This window comes from Acinonyx jubatus, chromosome A2, assembly GCF_027475565.1.
Source record: "Acinonyx jubatus isolate Ajub_Pintada_27869175 chromosome A2, VMU_Ajub_asm_v1.0, whole genome shotgun sequence".
NCBI lineage: Eukaryota > Metazoa > Chordata > Mammalia > Carnivora > Felidae > Acinonyx > Acinonyx jubatus.
Window position 1 is genome coordinate 79,719,686 of NC_069383.1, and position 26,161 is coordinate 79,745,846.

Genomic DNA, 26,161 nt, shown 5'->3' on the forward strand with positions numbered 1-26,161 from the left:
ACTCAAAATAAAACCAGCTTTGAATCTGCAATTTAAAGTAGGGCGAAAAAAAAATATGGTAGGAAGTGAGTGAAGTTAGCAGTGATGGCAGAGGTTGTACAATACCTGCACCCAAGTGCAACTGCTCTAATCCTAAGAATCTTTAAGGAAATAATTTCCCGGGATGCAAAAACTTGTGTTTGAAGTTTAGCCATTGCTGTAATTTTACTTCAGTTTGGTTTATTCTGTTAAATTCAAGTAAGTTATGTTTTATACATTTTATTCAATATGGGGATTTTAATCTTATTTTTCTCTGTTTATGAAGCTCTTTATGGGAAAATTGAAAATTTTGCATTTTATAAATATTAATTCTCGCCGGTGCTTCTTGTGGATACAAAACCTGTGTAGGCTTCCAGAAGAATGAACCAATAAGACGAAATATTGATTATATAAAGTAAAATGGGTTTTACGAAAAAGCCCAAGATATTTACTCCATCTCTTAATGGCAGACTGCTTCTACTTTGTTGGTGATGAGTTTTCTAACCCTATGGCTCGTTAAGGCCAGTGTATTCTAAGTAGGACCTGCCTCTAGGTTTCACTTTGACAGCTTTGGTGCAGTTCCTTCAGCATGCTAGATGGTGTACTGCCATTTGGAGATACAAAGGTTTTGATCTGAATTTGTACCATTATATTTGCAATTAAGGATAGCCATTGGAAATTATTGTGTGCCAGACCCTGTTCTAAGAAATTTATATTTATATATATTGTATTCAGTAGCACAGCTATTGCTCCCATTTCACAGATGAGGACTCTGAGGCAAAGAGAGGAAGCAGGACTCAGTTGAGGCAGTTTGGTTCTAGAGCTGGTGTTCTCACTCATTATTCAGAATTGTTAAAATATGGCATAAAAAGTCAGCAGTATGCACCAACTGTTAAAGACAGAAGCAGAAAGCATTGCCTAATCTAGGAATCAGGGAGTGGCCAGCAGAAGGGCAAAACACCTAACTCCATGACTAAAATTCATTTGAATGAGTTCATTAATTCTATCAAGTGGCAGCTGAGAATAGCCATTTTGTCAACACTACTGGAGAAAAACATACTAAGTGAAACATATTACGTTAAATAAGTAGCTTTATAATTTACTTAAAAAGTAATCCTTTAAATCCTTTGTTGTATTGGTGTATAATTGTGTGTGTCTGTATATACACACACACATATATATACATGCATATATATTCCAAGATAGATGCTCTTCCCGTTTCATAGCAAGTTTATTTATTTCATTTCTCATGAATTATTTATGATCTGTATCAAGGTAATGGCAAAGACCATTGATTTCTCCTAAGCCTCTTATAAGATCAAGAACTTCTATTAATTATAGTTCAGCTCCCAAGCTCTTACATTAAATGACAAAAATTACTTAGGCATAAGACAAAAAGCAAGAGGCTGGAGATGTTTTACTTTGAATGCTTTTATCACATAATTAAATGCAGTGAAAAGAGACACAGTGGAATCTGAATTTTCTCATTTTTGTTTTATTGCCTTATATGGAGTGTTTATAATTCAGAGGCGATATTATGCCAGTGTACCACAGTGCTTCATTTCTGACTCTGTAGCCATCATCTGTTCAACTTGTCCACTTGAATTGGTCAGTTTCATTGCCATGCAGATCATTAAACACTTTTCGTTTTTAAGTTTATTTATTTATTTTGTGAGAGATTGAGCATGAACATGGGAGGCACAGAGAAAGGACAAGAGAGAGGAACCCAAGCAGGCTCCACACTGTCAGCACAGAGCCCAGTGTGGGGCTCGAACTCAAGAAACATGCAAGCATGATTGGAGCCGAAACCAGAGTTGGACACTTAACCGTCTGAGCCACCCAGGCACCCCCAGATTATCAAACGCTTTGAATAACACCTTTCCTTACCCTTATAATTACTTTTTAGTGAGAGAGTACTGTTGGTACTTTTTGTGTTGCTTTTTCAGGGTTATGTTAGAGGGGTGACTGGGTGGGTCAGTCGGTTAAGCGTCAAACACCTGATTTCAGCTCAGGTCATGATCTCACGACTCATGGGTTTGAGTCCCGCCTTGGGCTCTGTGCTGACAGTGTGAAGCCTGTTTGGGATTCTCTCTCTCCCTTTCTCTCTGCTGCTCCCCAACGCACGCATGTGCTCCCCCTCTCTCTTTCTCAAAATAAATAAACTTAGAGAAGAAAAGAATGTTTATGTTGTCTCTTAGCTTAACAAGAGCCTTTGCATTTTAGCATGATGCCCTGGGGGGAACATTTATCCAAGAAAATTTTTCTGAGATTCTCTAATCTGATTATTAATTGGATTTAGTTGTAACATATTTCATTTCTTATTCCAAATACTTTATCCTATCAGTAGAATATATTAGTTGCCACTAATAGAGCATCAGACTCCCATACACTGAATTCATTAGATGCATTTGTAGTTTTAGGTAAAAAATGGTGACACAACTAAATCCCATTGAGACTTAAATTACGTTTAGGAAAAAAATACTCTATATTACATCTATTAATTTAAGTAATATTATTTTTTAGTTTATCAGTTACTTAATTTTAAAGAAATAATGACAGGTTAGATTTAGTTTATGACCATTGAGGTTACAAATTATTATATAATTTGTAATTATATTCATTATATTTTAATCAAAAGCTATTCTTCTTTTTATCTTAATAGTGTCCCAGTAAAACATTTGGTGGATTTGACTCTACAAAAGACCTTCCTGATGATGTTATAACATTTGCAAGAAGTCACCCAGCTATGTACAATCCAGTGTTTCCTATTAATAACCGCCCAATAATGATCAAAACAGATGTCAATTATCAGTTTACACAAATTGTGGTAGATCGAGTGGATGCAGAAGATGGCCAGTATGATGTTATGTTTATTGGAACAGGTAAATGTTTTTAATTTTAGCCCTGAATTTCCTTGTAGACCGTTAATTTACTGAGTAAACTAAGAACTGAGGGAAGTTTTTAGAGTCGCTGTCAAGATAGAGTTAATCTTTAATAAATGACTAAAAAACCTGAACATCCACCATGACAATGCGTTATTAAAAAGTAATAATTTGAGGTATATTAATTTAAACAAAATCTCCTTTTCAATCAAAAGTTGATGAATGCAATCAAGTAAGGCTAATGATTAGGTAAACGATGTCTAGAAGTGAATCATAACTCTTTTCTGTCCATTGACTTTTTAGAACAAAGATGTATTTTCAAACCATGCCTAAAACTCCCAAGACATTCGATAATGTTTCTGGGCTATATTGGTGCAAAATTACCTAACTTTAAAATTATCATGGGGCGCCTGGGTGGCTCAGTCCGTTAAGCGTCTGATTTCGGCTCAGGTCATGATCTCACAGTCCGTGAGTTCGAGCCCTGCGTCGGGCTCTGTGTTGACAGTTCAGAGCCTGGAGCCTGCTTCGGATTTTGTGTGTCTCTCTCTCTCTGACCCTCCCCCATTCATGCTCTCTCTCTGTCTCAAAAATAAACAAAAATTTAAAAAAAAGTATCATAGGGTGGAAATCTTGTACAAAATAAATTTTGGCAATAAAATTTGTTTAGTGTTTTTCCCATACAATGGGAGAAAACAAAACCAAATAAAAATTTCATCAGTTGAAGAACAAAATGGACCATAAGAATCATCAGATAAATTTTAGGTTCATTTCTACAGAAATTTAACAATACATTTTTACTAACTCCATGATTAGAAACAAACTTTTTGCATATATATTTTCAGAATGAATCCCATTGTATTATGACATATTTTCCCCCTACTCTCTTTATTAATACTATTTTGAAAGCACCAGTTACAAACCTGAAACTTGCTATTTAGGGTCAGATTCCAAGGCAATAAATTCCTAGTCTCCATTAGCATTGTTAACTGACATAAATCAGTGGGAAGCAGAGTGACTGCTCCACTGAAACCTTGTATAATAGCATGTATATTCCCTTGGTGAGAAACAGAAAAAAAAAATTAATTAACTACAGGGGAATGGCAACTGTGTGGTAAGTGCCTTAAAGACTTAAAGTCTTATAATGAAATTGTGAAATACTTGTATTTTCAGGTGTAACAGTGTCAGGTTCTGAGCAATAGAGTGCAGTCTACTTTTATGAGTGAGAACATTTACCAAATTGTAGAATCCCAAAGAGACTCCAAGTTTGATAAAAGTCAGTGAATTCCAAGTATCAACTTCTGGTTATATAAATCTTTAGAAACTGTAAGTTGATAGGATTTGTCTTCAGTAAATATTAGTTTACCATTTAATGTCAAAGTATAATTAGATCTATCTACAGAGTAATTAAGTTTATTCAATAATGTCACACTTACCTTTTTTTTCACCTCTGGCCTAAACATGTTGAGAAGTCCCTCACTCACTGTCAATGAAGCAAAAGCTTGCTTCCGGCTATTTGACCAAAGAAATCCAATCATGAGTTTTTAATTCCTTTTGGACACAGGCTATCTTTAAAGGGACCAATTTCATGAGAATGTTGAATGTCTGAAGATGTGGATGGCTATTGGTCAGTACAGACCAGGGTCATCTGTCAACAAAGTAAATTGATTATAGTAATTTTATCTTTTAACTGGGTTGCACATCACAGTGTATTGATCCTAGTTGAGTAATCTGATTCAATTTGTGTGAAATTGTTTGAAATACTACTCAGTAAAACTAGATCTGGAACACAGATAAAGTTATGTTTGGATACTGGAAACCCATCAGAGGCACTGAGTAGATTAACCTAATTTACCTTTAATCTTTGGTGTTATGAGTAGTCTAAAGTCCTATAAACATAAAAGTAACCTCTTAACAGAGGGCACTTTTTTCACTTTACAAGGGATACACTAGCAATTTTTCTTTCTTTCTTCTTCTTTTTTTTTCCTCACTAGCAACTTTTCTTATCTCACATAGCACATCATATTGATGCCCCGAAAATGGCTATCCATGGTTATTCACTGAATACAGTAAATGATTTTTCTGGTGTGGCTTATTCTTTACTGGTATGATTCTTCTTTTCAAATAATGAGTCAGTTGAACTTGATTAAAATGAGCCAGTTGAAGCTAAAAACAATTGATCAGCTGATCAGAACTGGAATGTTGAAGAGTCCATACTGGAAAAATAATATCTTCTAAACACAATTTAGGGTAAAAGTGACAGCTCTTTTCCTTGAAACAACTTGTCTTTTCACAATGAAAATTAGAATAAACAATCCTTTAAATCTCTATACAATGTATTCAGTTTAATAGTTTTTATGATATATGCTCTGGAATTTAAATTTCTTTAATACTCTAAAATTGATTATTCAAGACATTAATCAGACCAGTTTGTTAACCAAAGTTGATTAATCAGTATTGAGCAACTACCAGAGCAAGTAATCCAAGGTGTTTATTTTGTGAAATCAAGTTATTGTCATTCATCACTTAATGGTCATTGAGCTGTCTTTAGGGGCCTATAAGTACTACAGGCTTCCAGGTGCCTGGGGGATGAGCAGCAGGTTCTGAGGCTTCACTACTTCTCTTGCTGGACAACATTCCTTGCATTTTGCATCTGTATTAAATCTTCACAGGTAGTCCCAGATTTCACAACAAAAGTGGAAAAACTTGCTATATCAACTGGCATTATTTTTTTTTAGTTTTTTTTTTCCTGAGACACCTGACAATAGAGATTAAAAATTTAAAAATATATAATTCAACCTAGTGATTAGTATGTGTGTGTGTGTGTGTGTGTGTGTGTGTGTATGTGTGTGTATATATATATGTGTATATATACACATATATACATTTAATTTTGCAAGTTCAGGATAAAACCATCCTCAAAGCTTCATATATTTCTGAAAATTCAGCTATTTTCATTGCACAGCTATGTTCACACTTTATCTAGTTGCATGTAATGCATTTGAATATATATTTTACCAGTGCTGTAACAAAAAAAAAACCCAAAAAACAAAAGGAAGACTGAGGTCAAAATGTACTTTCTGGTCAAATACTATTTCCATTCATGAACATTCACCTTTGTTCAGATCTATTTAAACTGTGTTCTCCTCCTCCACTTTCTTTCAAAGATGTTGGGACCGTTCTTAAAGTAGTTTCAATTCCTAAGGAAACTTGGCATGATTTAGAAGAAGTTCTGCTGGAAGAAATGACAGTTTTTCGGGTGAGTGCTGCTTAATTTCAAGTGTCAACAAGTTCACTTGTATGTCTTTCCCCCAGGACAGCTGCACACTGAACTTGGTATGGACAAGTAGTCTAGCATACCCTTCTAATTAGCTTGTCAATTAGAAAGCCAGACACTAGTCAAAATAAACCTTGAAACTTTCAATGCTAGTTAAATCTAAAAATGTAAAGAAATATATTCTTGGCTCATATTTTGTTTTCTCAATAATAAAATATGTGATTTACATTTTACACTATTTATGTAGGTTACCTCACTGAATAAACTCATGTTGCTCCCTGCCCCCCACCCCCCCAGTCTCCTCTTTCATGCTTTAGGATATAACTGGAATGATAGGTAACTTCCATGAGTGTATTAAGAGAAAAATACACTCAGAATGATAGGGGAATGAAGACATTGCAGTCATTTTTTTTGGCTTATTCATGAATTGTTTTATCATATTTTCTTAAAGAAATAATTTGTTAGCAAAAAAAGTTTGAGGTGTTTAGATCACCGGTGACAAATTTGTTACGGGTTCCTAGTCTACGCACTTGAGGAATGTATAGATACTTGTTCCTTTGTCCAGGATCATGGACGGCCCGGGTAAATTTATATAGGACTGGGGGTAGAGGCAGCAGAATATGGGTTGAAGTGAGAACAGAGAACTGAAGTAATACAACATACACCACAATGCCTGTTGTTTCTTTCAGATAACGTGCTAATAGGGGAGAGTGTAAATCTAAGCACACCTTGATATGAATTATTTATGAATTTTGACAGGGAAATAGATGCCTATAAGAAGTGTTATTTCAGTTTTTTATAAAAGAATAATGCAAACATTGAGACATTGATAATGGCAAAATAAAGTGGAATTAGATGACAAAAAATGAGAAAACATTGGATCTAGTCTCACAACTTAAAATTATCTTATTTAGTCTCCAGGTGTTCCAGATACTCTAAATGTGTCACTTGTCTTAAATATTTTAATTGTGAGCAAAGACTTCCTAAGACTTTTCGTAGCCCCATATTTCTAGACCATTTTGTTTAACCCGGTAGGGTTCTTGCTCACTATGCAGTAACATTTTGAAGAGAAAGTAGAATATGGCAAGTTCTTAATATATATTCACATAATTAAAATTATGATTAGCACTGAAACAAATCACTGGTGAATCAAGACATAGGTATCCTATAATAACAACAAAACAGTGTTCTGGTGGAAGGACTTTAGGCTGTTCAGTCACATGTACATAGCATTTTTTGGAAACACGTGTATGGGCTCTTTGAGCTTCCCCATCAGTGAAATGGCTGATTTAATACCTGCTTCACAAGGAAGCTAGGAATCTGATTTTGGCTCAGGTCATGATGTCACCGTTTGTAAGTTTGAGACCTGCATAGGGTGAGCTCGAGCCTCGCTTCATCTGCACATGAGCCCCGCTTCGGGTGAGGTCATGCCCTCTTTCAGGTGAGCTCATGCCCGCTTTGGGTGAGCCCACTTCTCTCTCTCTCTCTGTCCCTTGTGGGATTCTCTCTCTCTCTCTGCACCCCCCCCCCGCCCCACCCCTCACTCACTTGTGCCCTCTGTCTTTGTCAGAATACAAAATAAAACAAGGAAGCTAGAAGAATTAGAGAACCCTTACATAAAGCATCCAGGGTACTGCCAGGTACCATGCTCAAAATTTTACTAATACATGTTTATTGTTTTAGAGTATTATTCATGCTTATTATTTTACATTGAAAGTAAGCCACATTTCCAGGAGACTTTTCTATTAATTTTTGGGTTAAGTCTTGAAAATAATAAAAATCATCACAGTCCTATTCTGACTTTTAAAATCATATATTTTGGCCTTATTTTATGTCTCTTATAGAGTAATGACTAATCACTCTTGTTCACTAATCACAAACTTGTTCCTCTTTCGGTTTCAGTATTTATACATTGATGCACTAGCCTATGAATTCAAAAATACATTTATCCAAATGTACTGTATTAACAACATAGAGTCCATCTATGTTTACCAAATTACAAGCACTAAGAGGTGAATAAGCAGCATGCTGTCTTGTGTTCAATAGCACACAATTGTTGTGTCTCTGGAGCCTAAAATATGTTTTCAACCAGCATCTATTAAATGAAGGAATCAGTATTTTTTTTTATTAAAATCCAAGTTTGTTAACATATAGTGTAATAATGGTTTCAAGAGTAGAATTGAATGACTCATCACTTACGTATAACACCCAGTGCTCACCCCAACAAGTGCCCTCCTTAATGCCCATCACCCATTTAGCCCATCTCCCCCCAACACCCCACCAGCAACCCTGAGTTTGTTCTCTGTATTTAAGAGTCTCTTACGGTTTGCCTCCCTCGCTGTTTTTATCTTATTTTTCCTTCCCTTCCCCTATGTTCCTCTGTCTTGTTGCTTAAATTCCACATGTAAATGAAATCATACTATAACTTATCTTTCTCTGACTGACTTATTGTGCTTAGCAAAATACTTTCTAGTTCCATCCATGTTGTTGCAAATGGCAAAATTTCATTCTTTTTGATCACTGAGTAATACTCCATTAATCAGTATTGGTGAGAAAATGAACTATGAGAAATTAAAGATTTGTGGTATTCCTCAGGGAGCCCATACTTAAAGTGAGGTGCCAGAATATGTGGAAAACAGACCGGAAATAGCAGCAAGTTATCCCATTGATTATATCCCATAGAATTCTCTGGCGGAAAGAAAAAATTTTTACCAACTCTCTATATTTAGAAATTTATATCACAAATGAAGTTATAGGAGATACTGAAATACTATGTTAGCTTAAAAATATCTTTATTAATTCCAGAAACTCTTACTTTTGTATTTGCCATGGTTCCTTTGTGAGTTTCCCTTTAGTTGTTGTATATTTTATTACCTGTGCCTCTAGGATTTTAAGTCTGCATTTCACATCTCAGCTATGTTCTTTAGTACATTACTAAAATTCTAGTTTAAAAAGGTGTTAATGTAAGCTAATCTGTTAAATGATGTAACAAAATCTTAAAAGGTTGAAAGCCAACAATCTTACACTCACAAATATTTAATATCTATTAGATTTTAATATCTTTCAGTTTCCAGGGAAATATGTAACTGAATTAAACCTATGATAACTACTGAGTGACACTTTTGTGGTTTTTAAGATATCATCAGAAAGGTTACTAATCATTCTGTAACAGATATAAGTAGGTAATATTATGCTGGTATGGAAGTGATTTTTTTGTGAGTTTACGATTTTGTAAAAAGATTGCAACCTGGGACACATCTCCTTCCATAGATAAATGTCCCAGTTCTCTCCCATATTCTATGCTATGCATTATTGTCATTATTATTTCTTTGGCACTCAAGTAGACAAAACATATTTGGGCAGAGTTTAGAGAAATGTTTACTTTTAACATTCTACTCTATCAGGCAGAGTTCATACATATATTATGGTCTAGCAATTGGAATATTTCACTGTCAAACTTTGTTTAATTTTGTAGTAGTGGGAGGAAAAAAAACACAACACATTAAAGCAATTGCTATATACAGTGAAACAAGCAGAGATATGTTACAGTTTCTATATTTCTATTTAAGCCTTACATGTCATTCCATTTAATATAAAATAAAATTAAAAAGTGTTAAGCTGAGCAAAGCAGTATTTTGACAAAGTAAATAGATGAGGAACAAATTTAGACTCATGTTAGTATCTGATACTCTTGGATTTTAATGTCAACCAACAAGTTAATTTTACCAAAATATCATCTCTAGGAGGCCATATTCATTATGTGTCCTTGCTACGCTGAATAACCAAACTTCATATAAAAGCCTGAATTAAAGCCAGTACTGTATCCTTTGCCATCTTGAAATTGGTTTTAGGAAAACACCCTAGCTAATCACAGAACATTTCAGTGGTTTCAGTTATATCCAAGATACTTTTTTTTTTTTTTTTATTCTGGGTGAAATAAAATCCCAATCAGAGTATAGAAAGAAAAATATCCCTCAGTAATAAAAATTTCCATTTTGGAATAAAATTTTAATAGGTAATACGAGGTGAAATAAAATTGGCATTGGTATAAGACTTGAGAAATGATTTTAAATTGCCGTTACATATTCAAAATGGTATAGAAGTACTAAGATGCAAACTTAATTCCAAATATTACTTGGAATCATAAATGTGTATTTGGACCATACTTACTATGTGATTCTGAACAACTTGATTAAAGTCAAGCAAGCCTTGGGGCGCCTGGGTGGCGCAGTCGGTTAAGCGTCCGACTTCAGCCAGGTCACGATCTCGTGGTCCGTGAGTTTGAGCCCCGCGTCAGGCTCTGAGCTGATGGCTCTGAGCCTGGAGCCTGTTTCCGATTCTGTGTCTCCCTCTCTCTCTGCCCCTCCCCCATTCATGTTCTGTCTCTCTCTGTCCCAAAAATAAATAAACGTTAAAAAAGTTTAAAAAAAAAATAAAGTCAAACAAGCCTGAATCTCAAATTTTTAAAGTTTTTTAAAAATTAATTTTACTAGTAAATTAATATTACTAGTAAGGTATTAACAATAGCTATTGTTAACTAATTCTACAAATTAAAATCTCTTTAACATTCTTGAAAGGGGCGCCTGGGTGGCTCAGTCGGTTAAGCGTCCGACTTCGGCTCAGGTCATGATCTCACAGTCCGTGAGTTCGAGCCCCGCGTCAGGCTCTGTGCTGACATCTCAGAGCCTGGAGCCTGTTTCAAACTGTGTCTCCCTCTCTATATTCAAAAGTTGTAAACCTAGACATTTGCTGATTTTCAGTTTACTCAGTATGGGATCTTCTTTCCTGCAAGGAAAGTTTTACTTTTTGACAGAGGAGTGTTACATCAAGAGGCAGTGCATTTAGCACCACGGGTTTTATTTATAGTCCTATTGACTGCAAAGGATTGCAAGGTAGTTACATTGATAACGCATGCATTTTAAACTCAATTTATGCAATGTTCCATGAACAGCTGAGCTAACAAATGAAAGAGTTTAATTTTCATTCAAATGTAAAACATAATTGATGCTTTCCAAAACCTAGTCTATTAACTCATTCTGAAGGAGCGTCCGCATGCTTTAGCCTCCAGGGAGTTATGTCAGATTCTCCTGGGATCAGCAGGTTGAAAAGCTCTGCAAGTGAGAAAGTTTAATAAGGACTGGATTAAAATATCTGCAAAATAAAAAATAAAAAAAAGTAAAATAGAGTAAATTAGAGTCATAGAAAATCTTGAAAAGATGCTAAGTTTTTAATTTCATTTTTACTTGAACACTAATTAACTTTGCAATTGAAACCAGTTTCATGAAAAAATGCTTATGAAGCTACATCTGTTTTAAATGGAAGTCATATTCACCACCAGCTCTTTCTCAGAAAAAGAAATATAGCTTATTTAAATGGATGTCATCTTAATATATTGTCTATTAAAATTCAACAGCGTACAGCAAATAGCACATTCTATTCCAAACTGTTATTAATTTCCTGGCCTAAAAAATAAATAAAATTATTTTAATTAAGAGATCCTAGGATCTTAATTTAAGAGTTTTGAAATCATAATATGGTACAATAGAGTTTGGTTGTGTATTACAGTTTGTTTTGTTTTACAATTTGTGTATCAAATAATTTATTTTCATCTACTTATAGATGTTTAATTTTTTTTGTCAGTGATCATGAAATGCCTAAATGTTAATCAGGTTCACCATTACATAGTTGCACTTAGGTTTTTACAAGAAACTAGACATAGCTAACTTTCACTTCAATTATACTAGCATTAATTCTCTATCCCAAAAGCACTTTCCTTGCACTTTGGCTGTAAAATTTATTTCATGAAAGTCTACGTGAAGTTAGCTACTTACATAAGTACATAACTATTTCTCATGTGAAACTGTTGGAATGGAAGAAGTTGCTGTGGAAAATTTTCCTAACTCCTTCAAATTGTCTGTTTGGGTTCATTGATTCCAATACTATACAGACCTAAATACAGTAGGCAATTTTGTCTTTTAAAGCTGAAAATCTGTGATGAATTGTCCCCTTGATTTTTGTGATTTGATGGTACCAAATTTTAAAGATATCTCTGCAAAGAAAAAATTGGTGGGTATGCCAAGACATCATAGCTGTCTTTATGACTGATAATCCTATAGAAAGTTCTTATTTTTAATTTCACTAATTTATGCCATGGAAATGGGAAATAATGGGAAATCTCTAAATTGTTAATTTATATCCTAAGTCATTTGTTTCATTTGTGTCGCTGGCAAGTTGTCTTAAATTTGGTAGGAATATCCTGTGATCAGTTTAGATATCTGAGTTTGAAGTGAAAATCTGCAATTCTGTAGCATAGAGGGGGTAATTAAAACCACAAGAGTGGATGAGCTACCAGGAAAAGAATGTAGCATCCAAAGGAGAGTGGAAGGGAGCAGGCAAGGGAAGGCAAACAGATGAGGAATGGCTGATGGACGAGAAGACTGTGAAAAAGGCTAAGAATAAATAGTGGAGCTGTCACGCATTGGGCTCCTGGGTGGCTCAGTGGGTTGGGTGTCAACTCTGCATTTCATCTCAGGTCATGATCCCAGGTTTGGGGGATCAAGCCCCACATCCATCCAGCTCTGAGCTGAGCCTGGAATCTGCTTAAGATTCTCTCTCTTTCCCTCTGTTCCCTCTGCCCGTCTTCCCACTTTGCTGCCACTTTGCTCATGCTCTCTCGCTCTTAAAAAAAAAAAAAAAAAAGAGAGAGAGAGAGTTCCAAGGCATAATGAAATTTAATAGAGGAAGCAGTCAAAAAGAAATGAGCGGTCAATAGTGCCATGTCAAACAAAAAAAGTCCAGTAATAATAATATAGACTGAAAGTGTTCATTCACTAATACAGCTCATTAGTGATTTCTGCTTCTAAGAATCATAGGCCACCTCCCCAGGGGAGGGGATAGCCTCAGTGTGCTGAGAAATCAGTAACACTGAATGGGACATGAGCAACACAATACATATTTTGAAAGATTTTTCAGCTTAACTTAAAAGATTAAGGAAAGACCTTTTTAAAAGATGCCTGTCTTTATTTCAGACAAATTAAGTGGAAGGAACAGAATGTACTGGGGAAAGTGGAAGAGATAGAAAGGAACTGGAGAATTTAGTAGAGCATTTATTCATTTATTCATTCACTAACTCATTCATTCATTCATTTAACAGATTTTATTGAGAACTTACAAATACCAGAAACAATCCCAGGTGCTAGGAATGTGGCAGTGAGTGAAACAACCAAAACCCTGTCCTAAATTCCAGTGAGGGGCAGGGGGTAGTGAGGGGTGAGTTGTGGAGACAAACTAGAAAAAGAAATGAGATGCCTCCCCTGTCCCTCCTTATATCCTGCTATTCCTACCTCCAACACAGCCTCACTGTGTGCCCCAGGACTTCTCTGACACCAGGCAAAAGGACAGGAGTCACAACTGGAAGTATGGGAGATTTAACACCCCCATGGGCATCTAATGAGTAATGGAATGAATCAGTTGTTTTCTTGGTATAAATCTCAGTGGACAATTTTGAGAGTAATTGTCTATTGTCCTCAGATTTTCTCTCAGTGGTAACTTCCATAACACATCTTTTTTTGACTTTTTCTCCTTCTTCTTAAACCTTAACTCCTCACTCCTACCCCCTACCTACAGATAAGAATTTACCTCAAAACTGCTTTCAGGTGTGACAGGAAATTCATAAGACACAAGATAAATGTTATATTTATATCATATATATGTTATATACATAATATTTATATACACGTAAATGTTGTATGTATATATATATTTCCAGATTGTGATAAGCACAAGGGAAAAAACCAAAGCAAATAAAGAATATGAGCAGTGTGTGTGTGCCTGTGTGTGTGTGTATAAAAGAGAGACAGAAGGAATGAGGGAGAAATTTGAATAAACACTGTGCGCCAAGCACATTTGTAAAGTACTTTACATTTATTAACTCATTTAACCTTTTCTTCAATCCTACAAGGAAGATACCCTTATACTCATTTTTCAGAGGCGAAAACTGAATTACAAAGAGGTTACATACATCCCCTGCTATCAAACTTTTGGCCAGGTTTGCGTTACTATTTGAGTCTATGCAGTTTGGCATCAGAATCCAACTCTTTACACTTTGTTCAGGGTCCTACCTAGTGAGGCCTTTTAAGATTATTCTCCCACCTGTGCCTCTTTTTTCTTTCTCATCAGCCACCTCTGAAACCCCTAAGCAATAGCGTTCTTAGTGTTTAGTTTGTCATTGATGAAAGATACGATGGAGTACAGTTCAATGAAAGTAAATCAGAGAGAATATAAGCAATTACGTTCAGGTGAATAGGTTGTTGGTGGTCTAAGTTAACCAAAGAAAGTTATTTTTTATAGTAATTATCTGTGTTCATGATAGGCTTCAGTAGAACACTTAACAAATATATTGGTGGTCAATACTTCCCTAGTTATCATTTTTCTAGATTAGCCTGTTGATAGAAATTGAAGAGATCTTGTGCTCTGACAAAAATGTACAGTGTAGGCCTTCATACAATAAGCAGTCAGTTTGAAAAAATAAATGTTAAAAAAAAGTTTTTTTTTAAATAAGCAGTCATTTTGATAATAATAAAATAATCTTATTCTACCTGAGCTCTCACAGTCGTTGACAGCTGGAAATGCCTAATACTATCAGCTTGTCAGTGGTGTTATTAGGAGCTGGCCTGGCACTCACAGGCCAGTGTTCTCCATGTGAGCATATACATTCTCACAGAACACCAGCATCCTACAGGGCTACTCTGAAACCGTGATGAATCAAGAAAAAAGCAAGACTATTCTGTAATCACGTCTGAAAATAGATCAGAGTGTAACCATTTCCCAAACCACAAAAAATGATCAAATATCCCCCTATCCTGCTTATATGAGTAATTGTTACTTCTTCATTAAGTACTGCTCTAGCTTCATTCTGTTTTTCCTTCCTCCTAAATAAGATGTACAAAGAGACCTAATCATACTGTTACCTGTGCTCTCTGCAGCATCCCATGTAGAGCAAACCCCACTTCCTTGAGTTGTCCCTCAAATCAACTAACAAGTGCCCAAGACATAGGCGTCCTTTCTAATACTCTCTTGCTGGGCAGTCCTGTAGTTTCCCTTACTGCAGTGAGCAGTAACCCAACTTGATCAACTACGAGTATGTTACTGATAATCTTAGACTGGAGGACATTAACATGCCCATGTTGTCTGGTCCATACATTTAATGTTCATCTTTGCCGTTTCCTTCATGTATCTTATTTCCCAATTATATTGCTTCTTGTAGGCACTGGAGTGAACTCTCTGAGAGCTAATGTTGGTGTTCTATGTTAATTAATATTAATAAATGACTTTTCCAGTTGACCAAGCAGTTCACATTTTCTTTCTCTTCTTCAGGAGCCAACTACTATTTCAGCAATGGAGCTTTCCACTAAGCAGGTACTATTGTTACGTATTACAGTCAATATTCTATATTTTGTTAATTTTGTGTTTCAAATAGATAAACATTTATGCTTCAGCACATTTTACAGATTTATTAACAATAGTTGCAAAAAAGAGAAAAGAAAGAAAGCTTACAATAAGCTAGTAGAATGAAAATGAAAGATAATTTTCGTTGTCCCATGATTTTGACCCTTCTCACATTCCTATAAATATATTTCTTTAGATCATTATTTGTTGCAAATTTTCATTTATAGCATTTACTTTTGGGGGATTATAATATAATTTGCTTAATAATTATTTTAATCTATCCTTAAAAATGGCATTGGTGGATATTTCAGGCTATAAATAAGTTTATAATTTAATTTAATCTGCATGTATAAACAAATACATTTTACAAACTAATAAGTTGATGCACCGGACTGTATATGTTTGCAGGATCTTAACTCAAAAGTTCATTTTATTTTTTCAGCAGTATTGTGTGCTAGAAAAAACATTTAGTTTGGCTACATATAAAAGGAAAACACCAAAACACTCACTGCCAAATGATGTTATTAAACTCCATGAATTCAGAAGTTAAGGGTAGCATGTTAATAGTCTTTGCATTCACATTGAATGAATGCTTTGGCAAGACACTTAAGAAACACAAATGACTTCTAATGCTAAATTATATGTACAAAAACAAATATAATTTTAACTTCTAATAAATTATCTTTCCCCCATAGATGTCGCATAGCCTTTCTATTCAGTGTATCATTGGTAACTTCAAAAAAACAAAAACAAACAAAACACACACATACACAAACAGAAAAACAAAAAAGACTTGGATACTGGGTTGAAATTAATTATTAAATAACCTAGCAGAAAAAGCTAGAATGGAGTAGGAAGTCCTTCACTGACTGTTCTGAAAACCTGTATACAAAATTGTTAAATATGAGAATCATTCAGATAATCTTAGTCCTGAATCATTTACATGTTTTATCTCTGTGTATTATCCCTTTTACAAGACACTAAAATACTGTGCCATTAAAACTCAGCGTATATCCTTTCCACACTTACATATCAAAATAGATTGATAATCTCTGAGATATTTAGAGAAACTCAGAGTGCAGATATTATTGACCTGATACTGTTATCTTACACTTCACAAGTATGTGTTCACCTGTTCTTGCAATCTCAAAACTGTCAAATGTTGGCAAGGAAATCCGGGGATTTCCAGAATGGAAGCTAGATTGGGATATTCTTAATTTAATGATTTTTTCAATTATTTATTTGTTCTCTACTTGGCTTCATAGCTGATCTTAATTATACTACCTATAATTTTATAAAATATTTCTTTTTATTTAAGTATTTTTTAAGTACTTTAAGAATTGCCTATTAAATGCAACACATTTCACACACACACACACACACACACACACACACCCCTAAAACACCAAAAATACTGTGTTTAAAATACCATGATACAAGAAGAGTATTCCTAGCCTTCATTTTCGATTATTGGAAGTTTGATTGCATTCAGATGTGAATCAGTTTTACTCATGCTCACAGAAACTTTAAAAGTGAGCCAGTAGTTTCAAGAGGGGCAAGCAGTGTTGCAACCAATTTTCTGGATAAATAGATTCATCGCCTGCTTATGACCCGAAACTTGTTAAGGAGGATAGTGAGAAAGCCTGTGGTGTTGTTAAATTGGGCAGAAAAAGCACATCAGGGTACTTGCTAGTGACTGGATTATGCTCACTGGGGCCTGCAGGCCTCCTCTATATTTCGCTTAGATAGCGTGATTAATTTTGCAGTTCTTTAATAGTACAGCAGAATACTTGTAAAATGAAAATGAGACTCAAGTTGTACTTAATTTTGGGCATTTTACCACACTTGAAGTTTTCATTACAGTAATTTTTGGTTTTCTCTTCTTCCCATGTGTTATTTCTCTGGTTTTCTCCTAAAGGGATATGACAGATTTAGATACTGTTATTTACATAATAACTCCTTTCCAAATCAAATGTCATAATCTTAAAATTTTGCAAGTATGAATTTGCTTATGCTCCTTAAGAGCTATTGACCAAACATAGAGACCTTTTGATTTGATATGCCCAACTTAATCAGTAGCTTTTTAAATAGTTCCGACCACAGTACAGGGGTCAGCAAGTCCACATTCACCAGTGCCAATCAAGCTTGTGGATATTGCTGCTCCATTTTAACTAATTTAATTGCTGAAATGTTACAAGTTTATTCATTTTTTTAATTGATTTGAGATTGCTTGCCTTCAATACAATCTAAGTCTGTTTGGTTTTTTGTTTTGTTTTGTTTTGTTTTTCAATGATTTTGGAAGAGAGATATAAAGGACAGGAAGGGAAAAGAAGTGCCTTCCGTTAGTTAAGTTCTTTGTCCATATTTTTCAAATCATGGTCAACTGTTGTCACATGCTGTCTCTGTAGATGCTTTAAGAGAAGTACAAATCAATCTAATTTTTTCTAATCAAAAAACTTAACAATACTTCATCTTTTCCTCCCAAGGACTTCAACTACTGCTTCTTAATTAGCCATGGTTTGTAGGATCTTTCAGTGCAATAATAAAAGATGAGTATAATAAGAAGTTGAGCATCCAGGGGCGCCTGGGGGGCTCAGTCGGTTGAGCATTCTACTTTGGCTCAGGTCATGATCTCACCCCGTCTGTGGGTTCGAGCCCCGCGTCCGGCTCTGTGCTGACAGCTCAGAGCCTGGAGCCTGCTTCAGACATGTGTCTCCCTCTGTCTCTGCCCCTCCCCTGCTCATGCTCTGTCTCTCTTCCTGTCAGAAATAAAACAAACATTAAAAAAAAAAAGTTGAGCATCCACAGTATATACTGTATTCTCTACGCTATCCTGTACTAGAATATTGATACAAATTGTCTTCACTACTGGAAGGGAAGAAGCAATATGCATCAGCATAACGGTTTTAATAATGGTTTAGTTTTTATTGTATTACATTCTCCCTCTTACTCCCCTATCTTTTGTTAAGATATAAGTTAGTTGGTTAGCTTTAAGCACAGAATTATTTTCTATGTAAGCACTTTTTATAACCCTAGTCACTTCATAGATTCTGGTAGATATATCAATCTTCATTCAGTTTATGTTTATTTATATGTGTGGTTCATCTTTGAATGTCCTTTGTAAATGCAATTTTAATTATATCCATTGCTATCAGGAAATTTGTAATATTTAAAAAAATTTTTTTAATGTTTATTTCTGAAACAGAGACAGAGCATGAGTGGGGGAGAGGCAGAGAGGGAGGGAGACACAGAATCTGAAGCAGGCTCCAGGCTCACAGCTGTCAGCACAGAGCCTGACGTGGGGCTCGAACTCACAAACCGTGAAATCATGACCTGAGCCGAAGTCAGTCGCTCAACTGACTGAGCCACCCAGGCGCCCCAGGAAATGTGTAATATTAAAAGAGCTTACCATGTTTCAGAGACCAGCTTTTGTGTAACATCTTTTTCCTTTATGTAGTGGGGAAATTAAAATACACTTTTGAGGTCTTTTCCATGTGTACTGTTACATGAATCAGTATTTATACAACTTTTATTTAAGGCTTACAATAATCATTCAGTCCTTTAGTGCAATAAAAGCGAGCTATAATACTGATTACAGTAAAATGTGGAGAAATCACAAAACAATCTTATTTGTATTTTATTTTGTATGTACATACATTTGCAACATTTTTTTAAGTGCTACATTGGGTAAACTTTGTTAAAGGCACTTTAAAAATTGTGCTGAAATCCTGAATTAGTTGCTACCAGAAAGTTTTTCTGTGTATTTTACTTCATTTGGTAATTGTAAATTCACTGAGCACAATGACATTGTAGAATGTCTGATCTGGACGTATACTTTAAAGATCTAGTTAAATATGCCAATTTTGTGAATAAGGAAGTTAAGTCTTAGAAAAATGAGAGGAATGGCTCAGGATTACACAGAGAATTACTATAAGCAAGATCTAGAATCCAGCCACCTTGATGCCCAGTATAGCACTTTTGCCGTAGCCCCTGAGCTTTCTGTTGAAGTTCACTGCACCAGCCAGAGTGCACTTGATATTGCCCATTTGATGATCTTTCCAATGAGAAGCAATTTAGTAGTTTTGTTTAAAGTAATCGTCCTGGAGATTGTGCAAGGACAAGACAGCTGACCAGTGAAAATTCTCACAAATGCAAGCACAAAAACCTTGCCATACCCCTTCTTATAGAAGGGCAGACTACATCACAAGCAATGTAATAGCAGCACCCAAGAGTCAGAAGAGTCAAATGACCCCTGGGTCAACACCAACCAGAATACATGGCATTGTAAATATACTGACTAATCAAAATTAGAAACAGTAAAAGTAAAAACAAACTTTCTAAGGACAAAACCCTGGACGTTTGAAACTTATATTATTCAGTGTCTTACTTAAATTTTTATTTTTATTGAAATATAATTGATATATAACCATTACTGTCTTCCCTTGGTTTTATACTTTAAAATACACCTGTTTGAGTCAAGTATGGAGATTTTGATCTTGATCTTTTTAAAATGGTCATATTATCTGCCAGGCCAATAATGACAAAATTGCCAATAATGGGATTTTTTTAAAACCCACTAGTAAAAATGTCTTCTTGATGTATGTGGGTAAACTTTTTTTTTTAAGAAAAAAGATTTTAAAAAACAGGATCGTTTTGTCATCACAGTAAACTCTCTCCACAGCAACAACTCTATATTGGTTCCACCACGGGGGTTGCCCAGCTCCCTCTACACCGATGCGATATTTACGGGAAAGCGTGTGCAGAGTGCTGCCTTGCCCGAGACCCTTACTGTGCCTGGGATGGCTCTTCATGCTCTCGCTATTTTCCCACTGCAAAGAGGTAGGAGAAGTATTAGAGATAAATACACTTTTCTTACCTGATTCCATTTTTAACAGCTTTCTGCATATAAGTACATCACATTTTTCTGATGAATGAAGAGTGTCACATAATTCTGATGAATTAGAGGAGTTTTGGGGTTTCTTCCCCTTACATAGTTAAAACAGTCAGAAGAATGTGTATAATTATAGCTGGGTACTAAATATAAGGGAACGTATGGTTTTAATAAATTACTGAGGGAAATCTAAAACATTACAATACTATCCTTGAATGTTGACACTTGGAAATTAGAAAGTTTTGCAACTTCATTTTATACAGGCGGAAAAGGGAGGGCCAAAACCACAGAGGAAGTCAATCAGAATCTACACTGGACCTTGTGCCTTTTGGCCAAAATGCTGTGCTCCAAAAATGCTCTTCTTTTTCTATCTAGCAACATTCTATCCTGGTTTTAGATTTTCATAAGGCAGTTTCTGTTTGGATGAATGGAAAATTTGCAACAAAAATAATTTATTTACTTTTAGCCTCCTAGTACACAGGGATTCAACTTTAAAGTCAAAAAATTTTCCTAGTTTTAAAGGTAACACATTTTTGTATAATGATTAATTAGCATCAAATTATGTCTTTCTTTAGCCCCAAATATATATTTATTTGACTCCCCCCAAATTTAAAGGCCATTGTATTATCATAGTATCATCTTGTATTTGTATTTGTTGAAATATAAAACCATATAATAAAATGGCTATTTATTAATATTTGTGTATGCATTATACAAATATTTTAAACACGCTCTTAATACTTAAAAGCATTATTTTTGCTTAATTCGAAGTTGCTAAGATATGCCTAGAAGTTACCCAAAACAATATGCCTAGAAAAAAAATAGCTGTAAGTTGTTGTCTGGGACATTAAGGGTATGTGATGTAGGAGTACTATTACAGGAGTACTATTAACCTTCAGGGAACTCTTAGACACATCCTAAACGTTGTATGCAAAGTTAGTTTACTTCTGTTTGAAAAAATAAGAACACTTCCTTAATTTGACAAAATATTTATCTCAACATATTCTCTACTACTCACATAGGGATCCCTTTCTCTGTTAATTATTTACCAGTATTTAAGAAACAAGCAATGAAAGGTGAGAGTCATATACCATATCTTGCTAATATAAGCCCAAAGCTTAGCAGTATGTACATCAACCTATTGAAACATAAAATAGAAATCAGAGTTATCAAGCCACTGCATTTTAGGAGCAATACAATTTGTTTTATTTTATTTTATTTATTTATTTATTTTTTTTGCTATAGTTAACGTTTTACAAGAAGCTGTGATGTGGATTTTTTTCACTGCTAGTCAGCTGTGTTCTTCAACATATGCATCATTTATAGTGTTTTGAAAAAATTTTAGGGGAAAGGAATAGCCCTAATGCCTACTGCCTACTTAAATCTTTTTTTTTTAAGTTTATTGATTTATTTTGAGAGAGAGAGAGTGAAAACAGGGGAGAGGCAGAGACAGAATCCCAGACGGGCTCCACGCTGTCAGAGTGGAGACCAGCCCAGGGCTTGAACTCACAAACCGTGACATCATGACCTGAGCTAAAATCAAGAGTTGGACATTTAACTGACTGAGCCACCCAGCTGCCCCTACTTAAATGTTTTGATTACATACTTCAGATAACATTGGCTTTAGTATTAAATCATCTATAACTTAAATCTATCCTATAATCAGTCCATATAGATTAAAAGTTATCTTGTTAATATTATATGTAAATATCGTATTAGCTTATTCCATTTAATAAATAGAATTTTCTCAAGCCTTCAACATTCAGAATTAAGAGAACGTGTTTGTATTCTTTCATATACCAACTGATTTTGTTAGAAGTTTAAATCTAAAACAAACGTGTAGTGTGGAGGTAATGTGTTACAGAATGAAGAAACCATCGATAGTTTAATAAGTAGCAATTTGCAGTTTTTATAGCACTAAAATTAAATTGCTTAATGTTGAACTTTTATGGTTCTTAAAATCAGTAAGATCTAGTGCTTTTAGTGTTGAAAAACATAAAAATTCAGATTTCAGTTAAAAATGAGTGTCATTTCCTTTCCATGTGGAAGTGTATATAACATTACCTAATTTAGTAATAATTCATTCAAATTTTAAGCTTTTTTAATAAGAAAGAAGTTAAAAATAAGAAAACTACATCTATAATAAGTTACAAATCTGTATATTATTATATATTTGAAATATGTTTACCGCATACCTACAAATCCAGATTGAAGGAATTATCATTAACACGTTTTTTGTTGTGCCTTGAAGATTTTACTTAATCCAATTTCATGTGTCTTTGAAAAGGATGTTTAGAGGCCTTACAATTTATATATTCTTTGTGATGGCATTTTTCAAAAGCTTAAATGGCAGTAAAAAATGCCTTTCCAAATGCTTTGTGGTTCGTGTTTCACAAGTTCCCTTGTTGGCTCAATTTTGAAATGTGCAACATCTGTTTGATAGTCTCACCAATTCTACAAATAGAAATCTATAAATACTTTAGTCTTCTAAATTTATGAATACAGTAACAATTTCCATGTTTGCAGTTCTCATTGGCCTTTGTGAGAACTCTCTTCAGTGATGGTAACTAACTTTGCAACAGGACAATAATCATTAAATTCGACACAGAAAACAGTTGAGCAAGTGTCCCCAGTCTTTCTCATTCTGCTATGCGTAGCCCATCTCCATGTTTAGCCTCTTTCCCAAACTACACATCCTGCTTGCACCATGATGGCTGGAGACAACCTCCTTTTTCCCAGTCATCAACCACTAGCAAACGAGAAAGAGGACCCCAGAATGTGTAGCAACTAATGTGATCTGAGCAGCAGTATTTAGGAGAAATTTACTTATATAACAAATTTGGCTTTTATTTTAGAGGGAGGCCATCTTCTCTCTCAGCTTCCTCCACAATATTTGGTATTGCACTCCTCCTTTTATTCATTTCACGGGTAAATTGGCTTGAAATCATAGCCCTATGATCATAAAAGAAATGTTTTATTAAAAAATGATTGATACAGTGACCAAAAAGGAAAGTTAAAAACTAACTTAAAAGTAGAATTCGTAGAGTTGATGCTTTCAAATTTAACAAAAGTCTATTTAAGGAATTATGTTTAAGTATTAAGAGAAAGAACATAATCATGGAAATTTGAATTGTTAGGCTTACTCTCTAGTGATTAGAAAAAAGTTTAATCCAGGTTATTGAAGAAATGGGTTACTATTCTATATTTTGTGCTTTTTCCTCAGAATTTAAGGTGCTAAGAATTTTAGAGTTTCCAGATGTTAGTATCTTATTGACTGACACACAGTAGCACAAAACCATGAATCTTCTGTTATTACTTTGTAAGACTTCACTCCTTTGTTAGTACATTTGTGTACTGTTTCACATTTTGATCACCTGGAGACATGCTCCCACAGGTGTAATGAGCCTGCTTTTAAAAAATTCTTTAGTCAGATGTAGATTTGTCTCTTCCATTAAGCTCCGGAAGTTCTTTGATTTTTTATTCTTCTTAATCCCTGTGACAAATTCCCAAGAAGGAATGAGGATGCCATAATACCTTTTAAATGTAATTGTTTTAGACGCACAAGACGACAAGATATAAGAAATGGAGACCCATTGACTCATTGTTCAGACTTACAACACCATGGTAAGTTACAACACTTTCATTTTTCAACCTGCTAACATTAGGCTAAAATTGTAAGCAATAGTGCATACCCACACGTGGGCATGCAGGGCACACACCTGTGCCAGCATACTTAAGGAAATGCAACTGAAGAGAAAGGAATCTAGAAGAAACAAAATTCTAAAGAATGCTAAGTAGTGAATTATATTTTATTATTGCAGTTATGACAGATTCAAGTTTGAGACCCTTACAAGACTTAAATATCAATTTTCTCATATTAACAAAAAGAAGCCAATTTAAGTACATGCTTTGATAATAATAGCAACACGAGAGCAATAGGTAACAGAAATATTCATTTCAGTATATTGAAGAAGAAAGTACAGTCTTAAGATAAGCCATGGAAATCATTCATTAATATGCTGATGACATAGACCCACTATATTGTTACAGGGTACCCTAGCTGAGTAGAAGGTAATTCAGCTACCTTCCCACTCATTTACCAGTAGGATATTTCTTTGAACTGGGGATTTTGGATTGTTTCATTTTATGCTTCCTAAAAGATGTCAAGTCCTATTTAATGTTAAGTAGCTTATTTAATGCTGGGATATGAACCAAACTTCCTTTAAAATGCAACAAAATTGTAGTATATCTCACTCCCCCCACTTCAACCCTTTACAAAAATAATAATGAGGCTGTGCTTCCCTCTGCTGGGAAAATTTATCAATAACATCACTAATAGCAAAAATAGTTAAAAATAGCTGAAATGTAAAATGTAAATATTTTGCATGGAATTGAATATAATTACCCTATTCACATTTTTGGTGCCTTTTTACATTAATCTTAAAGGAAGGTCTCATATTTTTATCAATTAACTTAGATTTGATCCACTAATTCTGTGTATACAATATTCATGTTTCATGAATGTTAAGAAAGAAAACACACTGCACAAATAACCCCAGCAGGCATTCTAAGACCTAGCTACCTTCTGAAAGTCAGATCCCCCTTTTGTGTACCCTGTATGTGCTTGTATCTTATTCGGAATGCTTACAGGGTTTTGTGGGGATGCCAATACCAGGAGACAGGTAGCCACAAAATGAGCCTATATTTAAGGTCCATTTTGCTTGCACAATTTCTTGCCAAGGGCATTACTATCTGTTATTTTTCTCATTATAAAGAAAAAAAAGACACCACTACATTGGACAAAATGTGATTTTTTATATGTCTTTATACAGCTAGAGTACATTATTGACATACTCTTCTTAAATTTTTCAAACAGCATTTTTCAGTTGGACAACAAAACATTCACTAGTTTTCCATTAATCTATTTCATGTAAAAATATTGTATTATAATCATCACCATTTAAGCAATGAGGTATTATAAAGTATGCATTACATTAAAGAATCTTTTTGCTTAGATATGGAAAAGCTAATGATAACTACAAGTAAAGGAAACAAGATGATGTAACTAGAGCTTATTTCTAATCAGACTTTAATCTCCACATCAATATGGACTTTGTTATTTTGCTCACTCATATTTCTGGGGTTATAACAAAATGCAATATCATGAATATTGTAGATGTTTAATAAACTTTTGTTGAATGAATAAACTAAATATTTGAAGCTATAGCAAAGCTACTTACCTTACTGTTTTTGGTTTTCAGTAGAGATTTTAACTAAATAGCATCTATTATTTATCATTAATATGATTTAACAATACATTGCTATTAACATACGTTAATGTTAACACCATCATATTTAAAAATAGACCTCTCTTAAGAAACCATTATCAACAAGTCAATTAATAAATAATCATTATACACTACTACATGTAGGATAATATGTTATGTTTTGAAGTTTGCTGGAGAATTACTGATAAATCCACTTGTTTAATAATCTAATTCCTTCATAGACCCAGTTGATATTTCTTCAAAATAACATATATGTTGGAGTCACGAGCTTATGTATGTGTATATATATACATACATATATATATATATATATGTATGTATAGAGTGATGAGCTTATAAAAATTGGGAATATAGAATTGCT

General features: G+C 34.4%; 1 protein-coding gene across 2 annotated transcripts in view; it reads left to right on the top strand.

The window, feature by feature from the left end:
* The window catches only part of SEMA3A (semaphorin 3A), a 209,683-nt gene that overhangs the window by 162,441 nt on the left and 21,081 nt on the right, over positions 1-26,161 (top strand). For both annotated transcript variants that reach the window (XR_008296879.1, XM_015068616.3), the window contains exons 11-15: positions 2,681-2,900; positions 6,065-6,156; positions 15,550-15,591; positions 20,303-20,460; positions 24,069-24,136. Coding sequence is in view for 1 of the 2 variants with exons in the window: in XM_015068616.3 (XP_014924102.1) it covers positions 2,681-2,900; positions 6,065-6,156; positions 15,550-15,591; positions 20,303-20,460; positions 24,069-24,136 (580 nt within the window). In the remaining variant the exon portion in view is untranslated. The remainder of the gene's footprint in view (positions 1-2,680; positions 2,901-6,064; positions 6,157-15,549; positions 15,592-20,302; positions 20,461-24,068; positions 24,137-26,161) is intronic.